This window comes from Macaca fascicularis, chromosome 16, assembly GCF_037993035.2.
Source record: "Macaca fascicularis isolate 582-1 chromosome 16, T2T-MFA8v1.1".
NCBI classification, from domain to species: domain Eukaryota; kingdom Metazoa; phylum Chordata; class Mammalia; order Primates; family Cercopithecidae; genus Macaca; species Macaca fascicularis.
Window position 1 is genome coordinate 66,145,707 of NC_088390.1, and position 15,602 is coordinate 66,161,308.

The window sequence follows — 15,602 nt, forward strand, 5'->3', positions numbered from 1 at the left end:
TGTGACTCCTTACAAACCCATCCAGATTGATGGGCCTGGGCCAGGGCCCTGACAGCAGCACTCTTTACACCAACCAGGAGGCAGGAAGCCAAATTACTAAAGATAAATGTTTGTCATTCAGTGACCCAAGGGAGATTTAAATGGATTTCCCAAACACGAACCACCTTGGATCCTAGTGATTGTCCTGAGGTTTTGCCATGAATTGGCCCTCAGTTAGGGGCTAAGGGTAGCTGGAAAGACGGTTTGCAGTTGCCAAGCACAGAATGTTCTTCAGATGGAGGGCTCCTAGGGACAGGAGGAATTTGCTCTGGTTGAGTTTTGAGCTGAGCCATTTACTGCCCTGAGGGGGCAAAGGGTGAGGCTCACAGCTGTGTTCTTCTTTCAGGCGAAGTGGTGAACACCCATGGCCCGGTGGAGCCTGACAAGGACAATATCCGCCAGGAGCCCTACACCCTGCCCCAGGGCTTCACCTGGGATGCCTTGGACCTGGGCGACCGTGGTGTGGTGAGTGGGCCCTCAGAAAGTTACACCTGCGGGTAGGAGCCACTTTCACAGTAAGCCCTGCAGTCTCACCGAGACCACGTCTCCTCGAGCCGTAGAGAGCTGAGCCAAGGAGGTCTGAATAGACCCCCTTCTGTAATTTCCTGGGGTAAGGCCAAGACTCCACATAGATAGCTCTTAGCTTTTCTGGCAGGTTGAAAGTTAACCTCTATAGCTCCCCAGCGTGGATACCTGTTTTTCATTTATTCTTTTTTGTTCATTCATTTATTTCCTTGTTTTCTTTCTAGTCTGTCTCCTGATTAGAGCAGCTGGGGCTGCTAAATGAGGCCCTGTCCTCCCCTTTCCACCCCGGCCACCCAGAGCCCCTTGTTTTGACCTGAGGGATTTATTTCCCTTGTAAAGAATGATGAAAATGTCGCCTGGCAAATCCCACCACTTTGAGAGGCCGAGGCAGGTGGACCATGAGGTCAGGAGTTTGAGACCAGTCTGACCAACATAATAAAAGCCCGTCTCTACTAAAAATACAAACAATTAGCCAGGTGTGGTGGTGCACGCCTGTAATCCCAGCTACTCGGGAGGCTGAGGCAGGAGAATCATGTGAACCTGGGAGGGGGAGGTTGCAGTGAACTGAGATTGCACCACTGCACTCCAGCCCAGGCGACAGTGCGAGACTCTTTGTCTCAAAAAAAAAAAAATTTCTGTTGACATTTTCTTTTTTTTTTTTTTTTTTGAGACGGAGTCTTGCTCTGTTGCCTGGGCTGGAGTGGCAGTGGCATCCTCTCAGCTCACTGCAGTCTCCACCTCCTGGGTTCAAGCGATTCTCCTGCCTCAACCTTCCGAGTAGCTGGGAATACAAGTGAGTGCCACCACACCCAGCTAATTTTTATATTTTTAGAAGAGGCGGTGTTTCACCATGTTGGCCAGGCTGATTTTGAACTCCTGACCTCAGATGATCCTCCCGCCTCGGCCTCCCAAAATGCTGGGATTACAGGCATGAGCCACTGTGCCTGGCCTTTTATTTATTTATTTATTTTGAGACAGAGTCTGGTTCTGTTGCCCAGGCTGGAGTGCAGTGGCACGATCTTGGCTCACCCCAACCTCTGCCTGCCGGGTTCAAGCGATTCTCCTGCCTCAGCCTCCCGAGTAGCTGAGATTACAAGCATCTGTCACCGTGCCTGGCTAGTTTTTGTGTTTTTAGTAGAGACGGGGTTTCACTATGTTGACCAGTCTGGTCTCTAACTCTTGACCTCGTGATCTGCCCGTCTGGGCCTCCCAAAGTGCTGGGATTACAGGCGTGAGCCACTACGCCCAGCCTTTTGTTTTTTTTTGTTTTTTTTGAGGTGCAGTCTTGCTGTCTTTCAGGCTGGAGTGCAATGGCACCATCTCGGCTCATGCAACCTCCGACTCCTGGGTTCAAGCAATTCTCCTGCCTCAGCCTCCCCAGTGGCTGGGATTACAGGCGTCTGCCACCACACCCAGCTAATTTTTTTATTTCTTAGTAGAGATGGGGTTTCATTTCATTGGCCAGGCTGGTCTTGAACTTCTGACCTCAGGTGATCTGCCCACCTCAACCTCCCGAAGTGCTGGGATTACAGACTTGAGCCACCACACCTGGCCAACAGAATTTTTTAGTACCAAAGTTGGGCCAGCAGATGGAGATAGCTGAGAAGGCAGAAAAAGGCCTTTGTGGCTAGGTGTGGTGGCTCACACCTGTAATCCCAACAATTTGGGAGTCTAAGGTGGGAAGATCGCTTGAGCCCAGGAGTTCAAAATCAATCAGCCTGGTCAATATAGTGAGACTGCCCCCCCTACAAAAGAAAAAATAATAATAATTAGCCTGGCATGGTAGTATGCACCAGTAGTCTCAGCTACCCAGGAGGCTGAAGTAGGAGGATCGCTTGATCCCAGGAGTTGGAGGCTGCAGTGAGCCATGATCACACCAGTGCACTCTGGCCTGAGTAACAGAGTGAGACCATATCTCGAAAAGAAAGGAAAAAAAGGCCTTTGTTTGAGCCAGATGGTAAAAATGAGACAATATGGGAAATAGCAGTGACTCTCCGTGGAGTAATTTCTTGACTAGCTTTGAGAGTCATCCCTGCACAGCACTTCACAGAAGTCGAGACCAGTGGCTCTCCCCTGTTGATGGCGCAGAATGATGAAGTGGTTGGTTAGGTGGCATTCTCGGTCTGCCACTCTGCTACGTGATGGCTCCGTTTTCTACTCTAACTAGGGTGCTTGCTCCAAGAGTTCCTACCATGCCAGGGGGCAGAGGGATTTGTGAGACTCCACGTCGTTTTTGGTGGTTTGCTTCATCTTTCTGAAAAGCCTAGAGCCCCAGGGTATTGGAGTGGGTCTCCTTCCTGGCAGAATACCTCCAAGTGAGCTGCTTATTTCTTCACAGCTGAAAGAACTATACACCCTCCTGAATGAGAACTATGTGGAAGATGATGACAACATGTTCCGGTTTGATTATTCCCCAGAGTTTCTTTTGTGGTAAGTTGTAGGGGCTTTCTTGAGGTTCTTGAGGGCAAGGTGTAGAGCAGAACCACCACAGGGCACCAGAGTTTTCATCCCTGCCAGGGGCCAACCTTTGAATGGCAAATGAGTGTGTCATTTTTGAGTTCCTGCATCTGAAGGAGACTTGCTTTCACTGGCGCTTAGAATTGCAGCCTTGTTTAAGACAATTGACTGGGTGAGGGAGACCTTCGTAGAGTTGGTACCCAGGGAAGAGGTATTCATTGTCTGGTGACTTTATATAAGAAAGGAAAGCGCATGAGACCTACTAAGACTGAAAGAAAAGAAGGCACATTTTCTATCTAGTTCCTGAGCATGCTCAGTTGTATAGCCTTTCCTGGCTGAGCCATCCACCTGCCCAGGCCACGTTTAATATCCAGGAAGAGAGAGGCATGGGCCGAAATAGAGAGGGACTACCTGAAAGGGAAGGAAGAATTTGCACCAGAAGGAGGGAGACGGAGACCAGAGCTCCCGGGTTGCCACAATCAGCTCTCAACCATGGGACCCACCGTCCTTTGAACCAAAGATGCCAGTCCCTTGGTTCAAGCTGTCATAATGAACACACAGAAATTGGATCAGGCATGAAATCCTCAGTATGATAACCTTGGGTTGGATGAGTAACTAGGCCAAGTGGGATGAGTAGCCAGAAATGGTGATGGCTCGATTCTGTGTGTCCAGGAGGGCTTGGCCCTAAAGAGAATTCAGCTGTTAACCCCCAGGGAGGTGGTAGCACCAGGTCAAAACTAAATTTGACTGTGGAACCCAAACAGCTTGTCCAGCCTGCTGGCAAGCAGCACAACAACCCCAGCCTCTCTTTTCCAGGGCTCTCCGGCCACCCGGCTGGCTCCCCCAGTGGCACTGCGGGGTTCGAGTGGTCTCAAGTCGGAAATTGGTTGGGTTTATTAGCGCCATCCCAGCAAACATCCATATCTATGACACGTAAGCACCAGCACCTACCCCCAACCCCCACAACACCGCCATCCTGCTTGGTCTGGGAGGGAGGAGAAAAAGGCTGAACAATGTGCCTCATTAAAGAAAGAGGGACAGTCTCAGGAAGGGAGGACGCCCAGCTGCTGGGACTGCAGATTCATCTTAGGAACCACCTGTTCTGCTCAGAGTCCCAGTTGGCTCCCTTGTTCGTGGCCCAGGTTGGAAGGAGCCCAGCCTGAGACCTGGTGTGCCTGCTCAGCAGAGGCTTGTTTTTATTATTTTGTAAATTTTATAGAGGCAAGGTCTTGCTATGTTGCCCGCGCTGGTCTCAAACTCCTGAGCTCAAGCGATCCACTCACCTCTCTCTCCCAAGAGTGCTGGGATTATAGGCGTGAGCCACCGTGCCTGGCCAGAGGCTTTTTTTAGTCTCACTGTGTTGCCCAGGCTGGAGTGCAGTGGTGCAAATCTTGGTTCACTGCAACCTCCACCTCCAGGGTTCAAAGAATTCTCCTGCCTCAGCCTCCCAAGTAGCTGGGATTACAGGCATGCACCACCATACTTGGCTAATCAGAGGCTCATTTTTGAATGCCTGTACCAGTCACACATGGAAGCACTTGAACAGCAGCAGAAATGGGCCAGAGCCAGTGTGACCCAGATTCAGATAGTCCTTGGGGCCTGTGATCTCTGCTCTTCATTTTCCCTGGAAGTGTCCAAACCATCTGCCTGCCACAGTCTTCAGGGCTTATCAGCTGTGTTATTGAGGGAATCAGAACCTTGAAACCCTAGAATTGCCTTGACCTGCCCCACGGGTTCCCTGTGCTGCTTCCCTGCATGCTAACGGTGGGATTCCCCAGCCGACTCCTAGGGATTCGTCAGGGAGATGCTGGTGGTGCCTTCAAATAAAGGCGTTTGCTTGAGTCCCACCTTCCTTTGGAAATAGACTCTGTTGAAGTGAGGCAGGCTCCTGGCCTGGTGGAGCGTGGTGGGGAGTCCCAGTACTGAGTGCAGGTGGCAGCTAAAAGCACACCTGTGCTGCAGACCTGGTCCTTCCAGGTGTGGCTGCACGTGCTTGAGGGGATCACCATTCCCTTCCCTGTTAAAAACCTTGTCACCTGGATGTTTCCCCTCTTAGAGAGAAGAAGATGGTGGAGATCAACTTCCTGTGTGTCCACAAGAAGCTGCGTTCCAAGAGGGTGGCTCCAGTCCTGATCCGCGAGATTACCAGGCGGGTTCACCTGGAGGGCATCTTCCAAGCTGTTTACACTGCCGGGGTGGTACTACCAAAGCCCGTTGGCACCTGCAGGTAAAACTGTCTTCCTGTAAGTCCTTTAAAATACTGGTGTCTGCACTCTACTTGAGGAGCATGGGCCACTGTGAGTCACAGCTCCGCCTTTAGCGTCCCACCTCTGGAGTATCTGGTAAGGCGGGCACCTGGTGCCTGCAGGAGCCAGATTGGGAGTGTGGAGAGGGCAGGAGGGTTGTAGGGATGGCAGACTGGCAAGTCTGTCCCTACCTTGTCTGGAGGGCTCTTGGTGTCTGCTGGCTGCTGCTATTTGGAGATGGTGGGGGGCGGTACTGATGGTTTGTGTTTGTTTTTAGGGATGAGCTCAAATCTGGATTTTTATGGGAAATGTCCTAAAATTTTACATGGTTGGCTCAATTTGTTTTGAATATTGTGTGCACCAAATAGAGCAAGTCTGCTATGTGATCTAAGGGCAACCTCTGCCTTAGAAAGTTGTTTGAAACAATTGAATAATCTCTCCCTAGAGAACTTTAAAAGTAAAAACACCAGGTGTGAAGGCAGAAGAGTAGGGAGGAGGGTGAGTGCCTCTGCCATCATCTTCTGGGCATGACTATAGCCCTTTTCCGTTGACTTGATTCTAGGAGTGAGGATTGCTCTCTCCAGACAACCGCTGTAGCAAAGGAATAGTTTTGGAAATTGAGCAAGAAAAATAGGGAGAAAGAAGATCTAGGAGGAGCTTTGGCAGCACTCACTGGGGGGAGGCTGGAGAGCAGGGTGACACCACTGGCTCCGGAGGCACCTGATGTGTCTCTCACGCCACCTGCTGGCCAGCTGGGGTCTCCCTGCCATTGTCCTTGTAATAGGGATTGGCCAGAACCCTGAGGACAGGACATTTGTGTCCCCACAGGTATTGGCATCGGTCCCTAAACCCACGGAAGCTGATTGAAGTGAAGTTCTCCCACCTGAGCAGAAATATGACCATGCAGCGCACCATGAAGCTCTACCGACTGCCAGAGGCCAGTGGTGCCCCGGGTGGTGGACAGAGAACAGAGAGAGGGCAAGGAGAGCCTGGCTGTCAGCAGGAGAGAAGGGCTCTGGGTGGAGAGGGGCTTTCTCCTACCGGAAAAGTGAACCAGCCCATAGTCTTCAGATTTCCTGGACTTTCTATTTCTGTTATCTGCAGCAGGATTTTATTTTAGTTTAACTTTCTCAGTTCCTCTGAGCCTGTGCCTGGACTAGCTTCTCTGCCATCTGTTGAAAGGCTCAGAGAACACCTATTCCCTGTAATTTTAGCCTAAGTAAAGCTTAAATAGAATGATGGATCCACTTAGTGAACCTTCACACACATGGCAGCGTGTTCCAAAGCCCTGCACAGATGCACTCGAGGGTCTGTGGCACCCCTCTGCCAGGCCAGGTGAGGGGTGACCTGAGCTTGTGAGGGAAGCCCTGATTTCTAATCCCAATTTCCCTACCCAGATTTGGCACTGAAGGACTGGGCAGCTTTAAAGTGAGCTGCTTTTCTCTTCTGGGTCTCAGTTTTCCTAGTTTCCCAAAGAAACAAATGCTCCAACTGTGGCTGGCTTCAGGTAGGGAGTCTTTTTTTTTTTTTTGAGACAGGGTCTCTCTCTGTTGCCCAGGCTGGAGTGCAGTGGCAGTCACAGCTCACTGCAGCCTTGACCTCCCAGACTCAAGTGATTCTCCCACCTCAGCCTCCCAAGTAGCTGGGACTACAGGCGTTCGCCACCATGCCCAGCTAATTTTTGTTTCTATAGAAACGGGGTTTTGCTGCTGGGCACGGTGGCTCACGCCTGTAATCCCAGCACTTTGGGATGCTGAGGTGGGCAGATCACAAGGTCAGGAGAGCGAGACCATCCTGGCTAACACGGTGAAACTCCATCTCTAGTAAAAATACAAAAAATTAGCCGGTCATGGGGTGGCAGGCGCCTGTAGTCCCAGCTACTCAGGAGGCTGAGGCAGGAGAATGGCATGAACCGAGGTGGTGGAGCTTGTAGTGAGCCGAGAACGCACCACTGCACTCCAGCCTAGGCGACAGAGCGGGATTCCGTCTCAAAACAAAAGAAAACAAAGAAACAGGGTTTTGCCATATTGCCCAGGCTCATCTGAACTCCTGGGCTCAAGTGATCCACCTACCTCCAGCCTCTCAAAGTGCTGGGATTCCAGGTGTGAGCCACCTTGCCCATCCCAGTAGGGATTCTTAAAATCCCTTCTCCGGCCGGGCGGTGGCTCACGCCTGGAATCCCAGTACTTTGGGAGGCTGAGGCGGGCAGATCATGAGGTCAAGAGATTCACTGCCAACATGGTGAAACCCTGTCTCTACTAAAAACAAAAATTAGCTGGGTGTGGTACGTGCCTGTAGTCCCAGCTACTTGAGAGGCTGAGGCAGGAGAATCACTTGAACCTGGGAGGCAGAGGTTGCAGTGAGCCGAGATCGCACCACTGCACTCCAGCCCAGCGACAGAGCAAGACTCCGTCTCAAAAAAAAAAAAAAAAGAGGAAAATCCCTTCTTTTTCCTCGAAGTGCTTCTGGTTGGCCATCAGTCCACACAGTTACTGAGTTCCTGCTGACGTGAGGGCTGCCTGCCTGGACTTCTCAGCCTCTAAACAGGATTGATCGCTCTGAAATCAGGCTAATCCACCAACGGATTGAGGTCATTAGTGTCCCATCTTGAGAGGCTGCTGCAGTACCGTCAGACACTGCCAAAAGCACAGGTTTGGGGGACTGTGGTATGTGTCTTCTGCCTTCTGTTCTCATGACAAATCTGCCCTGCGTTCTAGGCCGGTGGGCAGGCGGGCAGAGAGCATTCTTAGAGTGCTGCGGCAGCCAGAAGACTGCCTCACCCATATTGGGGTGGAAACCCCAGCATGGCTGTGTTTTCAGTCCAGGATTTGAGGTATCATTATGGGAGCTGCCATGTAGAATGAGGTCAGTGAGTGTTCCCTAGAGAGACGAGGATTTAGCAAGGAATTTTAGAGGCTGGAGGTTCTAGAACTGAAGTTTTAAAAGCAATTCCTGCACTGGGAAGCATTGTGTCAGGCACTGACTGAGGCCTGTAAACTGTGACACCACCCTGTTTGCAGATTGCCCCAAGCCCACCTTTGTGTATCTGAGCCTCTGGGGATGTTCTACCAGCCCGGTATTTGCACCACAGCATCATATGGTTTCATTCCACTGAAGCATTTTTCTAGCAAAAGCAGCTGCCGGGTGGGACGCTGACTGGGGATGAAATCCTGGGAGTATGCTGCTTTTCTTCTGCATTTAACTTGCAGCCATGGCTCTCTGGGAAGTACTGGTGTAACAGTGTCTGGGCGGGCAGACCCTGGCTAGGCCCTGGGGTCTGTGAAGTGCTCTAAGTCTAGCAGAGAGCGAGCAGTGAGTATGGGATGGCATCAGTCACAGTTCAGTAAGAAAGAAGCCTGTGAGGACCGCTGGGCTGCATGGGCAGAAGGTACAGCTAGAAAGGCCACCCTGGCCCAAGGGTAGAAAGTCTTGTGCTCTGGGGCGGGGAGTTTGAAACAAGGGTGGAGCATGAAGGGTTGTGTTTTCTTAGGAAGTCAGTCTGGGGCCATGTGGATGATTGATTGATGCAGCAGCCTGAGTCCTCCTGGACTAGGAGGGAAAGGGCCAGAAGATATGGAAGAGGCAGGCCCTGTGCCTGAGGAGAGATGCACGGGGGTGCAGGGAGCCTCCAAATGACCAGGGATTCTCTCTTGAGGGCCTGATCTATCCTCACCATGGATAGACCCAGGGTGATCAGCTCATCTCACTCCATCTCTTCTGTCTTGCTTCCAGACTCCCAAGACAGCTGGGCTGCGACCAATGGAAACAAAGGACATTCCAGTAGTGCACCAGCTCCTCACCAGGTACTTGAAGCAATTTCACCTTACGCCCGTCATGAGCCAGGAGGAGGTGGAGCACTGGTTCTACCCCCAGGAGAATATCATCGACACTTTCGTGGTGGAGGTGAGTCAGGGAGTGGTGTTCCAGGCCTCTAATGCGTTCCCAGAGAGGCATCCCCCTGAGTGGCCGGGTTCCCAGGGCTTGAGTGTTGGCACCCTAGACTTCCTTGACCATCCGTGTTTGGTCCTCCCTAAAAACAAGGAGTTGGTGCTTGAATTTGCTGAAAAGATACCTTTGGATCTGGCTTGAGCCCTTCTCCCCCTCTGCCCCACTTTGATAACACAGAATAGAGAGAACTGAGCCCCGCTTAATCCTTCAGGAAAGCCTGCAATTCCCTGCCTGTCCCAACTTAACCCAGTGCTGACCAGACGTAGGAGACACAGTCTAGGGGGGATGTGAACTGCAAGAAGAGGTCCCTGGTGGTGCCCCTGCTGGGAAAGAGGTTTGGCAGTTTCAGTCTACGATCACGGCTCTGTCCTCAAGTGCCCTGAGCCAACATCCCTCCTCCTCCCCACATGTCCTGTTGCAGTTTCCACCTGTTTATCTAGAGGGGCAGAGCTGCCTGAAGGCAGAGCAAAAGAAAACATTTTGTTCCTGGGCCACAGTGCCACTGTACATGCTTGACATTGCCTCTTTATTGCCTTCCCTTCAGAACTCAAACGGAGAGGTGACGGATTTCCTGAGCTTTTATACGCTGCCCTCCACCATCATGAACCATCCAACCCACAAGAGTCTCAAAGCTGCTTATTCTTTCTACAATGTTCACACCCAGACCCCTCTTCTAGACCTCATGAGCGACGCCCTTGTCCTCGCCAAAATGGTGAGGAGCAGACCAGGGGCTCTCTGGAGATGTGCGGGGAAGGGGCAGTGGAGCCATGGTGAGCACAGCTCCCGGGACGCAGCCTCCCATGGGCTGGGAGGCTCCGAGTCCTCCTCACCTCCTGTTCTGCTTAGGCAGGGTTCCTGCAGTTTTTAGCCAGAAACTCAAAACTCGGAAGGAGCAAGGAGCATCCGAAGTGAAGGCATTGAACTCCTCCTGATTCATTTCAGTGAGTTTCATTCTCACAGGAGGCACCACCAAGGAGCCTGAATAGCCAGGCCTGCCCTGGGAGGACACGGGTTCTCCTCACAGCTTTCCCAGCGTGGGAAAGGGGTGATTGCTCTCTGTCGTGGTGAGTCATCGGAGTGTCTGACTGCCAGCAGCGGGTGGAGAGCCCGTCGGTCAGTGCTTCGCTGTGGGTTCTGGTGACCTCCTGCACCCAGCCCAGCCTGCTGTGGGCAAGCTGGTCCCTGCCCTGTGAGAGCTTCTGCTCCAGTTGGTGAGGTTTAGGAAGCATCTTCACAGTCTCCAAGCGACACAGCAGGTGTCACATAACATGAGGTGCACTGAGGGCCTGAGAGTTGGAGTATACATGGAGTAAGGAAGCAACACAAACCCCAGGTAGCTGATGGGAGCCAGCTTCTCAGAGGAAGGGCCTCAGGGCTTGGACTCCAGAGAGGACTGTGGAAATGACTAGAGTTTCAGGGAGGCATAACCAGGAATAGCAAGAGCCCCAGTCTGGACACTGAGTACCTATGTGTATACTCAGAGGGAGACTGGGCAGAGGCCAGGCTGGAGGGGGCGCCCAGAGTGTCCTGAGAACCGCCTGGAGAGCGGGGAGTAATGCAGAAGCAGCAGAGCTTCTGAGGGAACCTTGTTCTTGTGGCTGCCCACAGGACAGCTTTGAAATGGCAGCAAAGGGTTAGGAAGGAGGCCATCCCCACCTGTCCTCACCTGTTCTTGTTCCTCCCTGCTGCTTTGCAGAAAGGGTTTGATGTGTTCAATGCACTGGATCTCATGGAGAACAAAACCTTCCTGGAGAAGCTCAAGTTTGGCATAGGGGACGGCAACCTGCAGTATTACCTTTACAATTGGAAATGCCCCAGCATGGGGGCAGAGAAGGTGGGCACCATGCAGCCAGAGTCCAGGCTGCCCAACCCAGGGAATCAGTGTCTCCAGCAGAAACCGGGCCATGGGTTGGGGAGACAGCTGCAGTCTGGGTCCTTGTTAGCTGGAGTTGAGCCTTTGAAAATGCCCTCCCTCCCATCCTGGCTAACACTGTGAAACCCCTTCTCTACTACAAAAAAAAATTAGCCAGGCGTGGTGGCAGGCACCTGTAGTCCCAGCTACTCGGGAGGCTGAGGCAGGAGAATGGCGTTAACCCGGGAGGCGGAGCTTGCAGTGAGCCGAGATCGCGCCACTTCACTCCAGCCTGGGCGACAGAGCGAGACTCCGTCTGAAAAAAAAAAAAAAAAGAAAGAAAAGAAAATGCCCTCCCTCTGCCCTCTGCTGGCCAGACCAGCAGGTCAGCGTTCCCCTCTCAGCAACTGGTGTGAGGATGGCAGAGGGGACAGAGCCACACAGGAGCAGGAAGGCCTTCCCACCTGAGGGAACCGTGGAAGTTGAGTTGCCCACAGTTTGCCAGGAGGGTAGGGCTGCGGGGTCTCTGAGGAGGTTTCCTCTCCCGAGCTGCTGCCCTCTTCCTGGCATGACACTTTCTTAGCCCTTCCTCCCCCAGCGCCACAGGGGACATGGGGGTGAGCTGGAGCGTGGACCAGTTTTCCCTGGGAGGTCTGATGGACATGTGAACCCTGGTGTGGAGGTTGAGCACGGGGCCAGCTGGGTGTGAGTCTGCTCCCACAGCACAAGCGGTGGACCCCGGGCCCAGCCAGTCGGAACTTCGGGGATGGGGGGTGTGGGAGAGTCTTTGGACCACTGTCGACTCAGCTCTGCCTCTCCCTGTTGGCTCTCCTAGGTTGGACTGGTGTTACAATAACCAGTCACCACTGAGATTCTGGATAAAGCCACTGAAAATTCGAACCAGGAAATGGAACCCCACCACTGTTGGTCCAATTTTCACACACGTGAGAATCCCTGGCAAAGGGAGCAGAACTGAACCGGCTTTACCAAACCGCCAGCGAACTTGACAATTGTATTGCGATGGCGTGGGCTGCGTGACGTCACCTCCGGTCGTGTCTCTGGTCTCCGTGTTTTCCAGTTAATTACATCTTCATGCAGCCGTGATCAAGGGAATGTAACTGCTGAAAACTAGCTCGTGATTGGCATATAATGGAGTTAACGGGTGAATAATAAAAGTATATATATATATTATATATATATAAATATTTTAAATATCTTTCATGTTCCAAATGTGCAAGGATGTTTGGTCTTTAATGAAAAGCTGAATCCAGATCATTCCTCAGAATGAGGACCCGAGGACAGTGGCAGACAGACGCGTTGGCACAGTCATGGTTTCCTCCAGAGGAGACATTGACTTATCTTGGGGAAAAAGAGGATCTGGAGAACCGCATCCAGCTCCCCTTCTGAATCAGCTGGGATGACTGGCTTTGAGAAGGAAGGGAAGGTGGAACAGGCTCAGATCTCACTGGATGGCACATGGAGCTCTTGGCTGGGGCTGACGCTGGGCAGGGACTTTCCTGCAGGGCCAGACCTGCCTGCATTTTGAGACACAGCAATGGGACGGTCCGCAGCAGCAGACCTCATTGATCGAGTCCCTTCTTCCATCCCCTTGACCTGCTCCCTGTAGGAAGTCATCCTGCCAACTGATTCAAAAGGGCTCTTTAGCCAGCTGTTGCCAACCTTATAGGGATGAGTCCCCTGTAAGATTTTGCTTTTCCACTGCCTGGGATGACTGGCAGTTTGAAGAGGCCCTTGGACCTCCTTGTAGCATCAGGGACCTTTGGAGACCATATCAGTGTAAGCCCTGCTTAGCTCATCTTAGAGCAAAGAGCCAGCACCCTGATGTCCCCAGGGTGGCTGGGCAGGAGTGGCATGGGGCCAATACCCAGACCCCTTCAGCCACCAGCCCCTGGCCTGTGCCTTCCAACCCATTAGCCATTTCTTGTTGTGCCCCTTTCCAAGATACAGCCTGCAAGTGGCAGCAAGAAGTGGTGATTAGAGGCAGATCTGGACTTGGCAACAGAAATGGTTTCCCATCACCATTGTCTGAGTCTGACTTTTGCTGATGCTGTTTTGTGGATTTTTATGGTAGTGATGGTTGTTGATGCTGCCAGTTTCCCAAAAAATAATCAAGCCTCTGGCCGCATGTCTGTCGATGTAGGCATTCTTGAGTGGTGTTCAGCCACGCGGCCTGGGCAGAATTGGGCTGTGGAATTGTCAGGAACCCACTTCCAGGCTTGGATGTGATTTTTGCTCTAGAGAGAAGCAAGTGGTGGGGAGGAGGTAGCATGACGTGTGGCGTGTGGGGCTTCCTTGCTGCCGTCACCTCTCCACTCATACGGGAATGAAGCCTTAGCCAGGAGGCCAGGCTGAGCCCTGTGCCACTCACCGAAGCCACACTCTGCAGGCCAGCAGGGGCTTGTTTCAGGTTGTGGGTTTTGGTGTGGTTTGTCAGAGGCTAATTCTGCAGAGTTGCCAAAACCAGAAGACGTCGTATGCTTGGGATGGGGGCCGTGCCACCTGTGGGAATGCTGCCCGCTCTGCAGATTGCTGCTAGAGCCAGCAACTTCACTAAGGTGGATTTTCGTCAGAGGCCTGCAGGGGCCTCCCTTTTCCCATTGTTCCTGTGCTGCAAACTGTAGGCCCCAGCAATCATGACTGACGTTGACTCCTTGACTCCAAGAAACCGAGACCAAAGAAGCTGCTGTTCTTAGCAAGATGCGCACTGCATTCCGCAGACGGGAGGAGTCGGAGAGGCAGGGGGCTTGCTTTCAGCCTCACAGACAACAGTTGCACAGCGCCTCAAGTCCCAGAGTGACTCACCCTGTCCAGACCTTTGAGGATATCAAAGAATAAAGTGCCCAAGTCTTTCCTACCTTGGGGGAACCTGGAACTTGGAAAGGCTCCCTGTCCTAGTCTTGGCCTGTTCTGGGCCAGGTCCCAGCTTGAGCTGCCTCTGAGATTTGGGCTGTGCGGATCTCTGGAGTGAGCTCTGTTTCGGTTGACCCAGGTCATGGAATGGAAACGGTGAGGCCCCAGTGGCTGTTCTGGAAGAAACAGATCTCCTGGCAAAGGCCCAGGCATCTCCCTCACTGAAATCAGGTTCCCTGCTCCTTGGACTCTGCTTTATCTCACGGTGAGAACCCTGCCCAGGTGTGCAGGGGATGGCTTGGGGGCTGCTTGCTGCTCATCTGATTTTTGTCCCAGTAGTCCCTGTGTTCTTCATTCAAACCCTTCTGGGACTTCAGGTCAGAGAGCACCATCCCAGGGGTCAGGGCCTCCCCACAGAAGCCCTGCAGTGTGGTGGCATCATGGCTGGCTTGAACCAAGCAAAGGAAGGACCCTGAAGCCTTCACGCTAACCCTCCTTGAGCAGCCGCTGTTGGAAGGCCCCCTGGGCCTGGCCCCGCCCCGCCACCCAGTCCTCGCAGCTGCCATGTTTCAAAGACGCCTTTACCTCCTGCCTTTGGATTGACTGCATTTGACCATGGACTCCAGTCTGTGTAGGGAGAGAGCTGAGTAGGAGGCCTCCGCTCCGGATCGAGGTTTGTACAGGGCTCGTTTCCCCACACATGCCTGTTTCTGAAGAGGCTCCTGTCTTATTTGAAGGCCGGCCCACACCCAGCTACTTTAACATCAGGTTTATGGAAAATGTCAGGCCTTCCCCACAACTCCCGTGTAACTGGTATCACTCCCCTACTTGCTGGCTCTCGGAAGCCCAGGGGAGTCCCTGTGCTCCTGAATTCTTTCCCCAGAGATGACCAGCATTTAACCAACCTAAGGGCCCAAAGGCCTTGGATAGCTGCATGGAGCTGTGGTCTAGGAGAGGGAGGGGCACCAGATGCTAGGTCAGGGGAGGGGGCAGGAGTGTCCCTCCCGTCAGTGCCTACCCACCTGTGAGGCAGCCTTCTGACGGCCTGGCCCACATTCCCCAGAACCAGGGGAGGCCTGAGGCTTCAGTTTTGCTCTGCTGCAAAATGAAGGCAGGCCCACAAGCCGACTAGGGAGGCTGTTGAGGACAATTTCATTCCATTAAATTAAAAAATACTGACTGGCTGGCAGGCAGGTGCCACATCTGGGAACAGGGACGGGGGAGCTTCACCTTTTTGTCTTGGCTTTTCATTGGGCTGTGGGGGGGGCATCCATTCCCAGGGTGGGGGAGGAAATACCAAATGCATTGTTGTTCTGCTCAATACATCTCACTTGTTTCTAATAAAGAAAGCAGCTGAACAAACCCTTTTGTCCTGGTATTCCTGGTCAGCAGGTGACAGTGGAAGAAACGGAGTGCTGAGGCCTAGGCTGGAGCCAGGACGACAGGGCTCGGCCACAGAGGCCCTCAAGCCCACAGCATCAGGGCAGCTTCCAAAGGCCTTCCTTTAAGGCTGCCCTTCTTCCAGGGCAAAGTTGGTGTTGTCAGACCTTTCCCACCCGCCAGAGACGAGCTGGTATTGACTCAGGTTCACTCCAAGTTAGAGCAGCAGCTGGGCTCTCAACCAGCACCTGAGCACCTCAGTGCAGGAGTCAGCCCAGGCGTCC

At 52.7% G+C, this 15,602-nt stretch overlaps 1 protein-coding gene across 3 annotated transcripts in view; it reads left to right on the forward strand.

Moving 5' to 3' along the window:
* Positions 1–15,300, forward strand: part of NMT1 (N-myristoyltransferase 1) — a 48,461-nt gene extending 33,161 nt beyond the window's left edge. For 2 of the 3 annotated variants that reach the window (XM_074019896.1, XM_015438622.4), the window contains 9 exons: positions 386–504; positions 2,903–2,994; positions 3,838–3,954; positions 5,078–5,248; positions 6,096–6,204; positions 9,000–9,170; positions 9,760–9,927; positions 10,912–11,049; positions 11,903–15,300. In XM_074019896.1, the coding sequence (XP_073875997.1) occupies positions 386–504; positions 2,903–2,994; positions 3,838–3,954; positions 5,078–5,248; positions 6,096–6,204; positions 9,000–9,170; positions 9,760–9,927; positions 10,912–11,049; positions 11,903–11,923 (1,106 nt within the window). In that variant the 3' untranslated portion in view covers positions 11,924–15,300. The remainder of the gene's footprint in view (positions 1–385; positions 505–2,902; positions 2,995–3,837; positions 3,955–5,077; positions 5,249–6,095; positions 6,205–8,999; positions 9,171–9,759; positions 9,928–10,911; positions 11,050–11,902) is intronic. The other variant, XM_045374650.3, reaches the window with a different exon arrangement.
* The last annotated feature ends 302 nt before the right edge of the window (positions 15,301–15,602 follow it).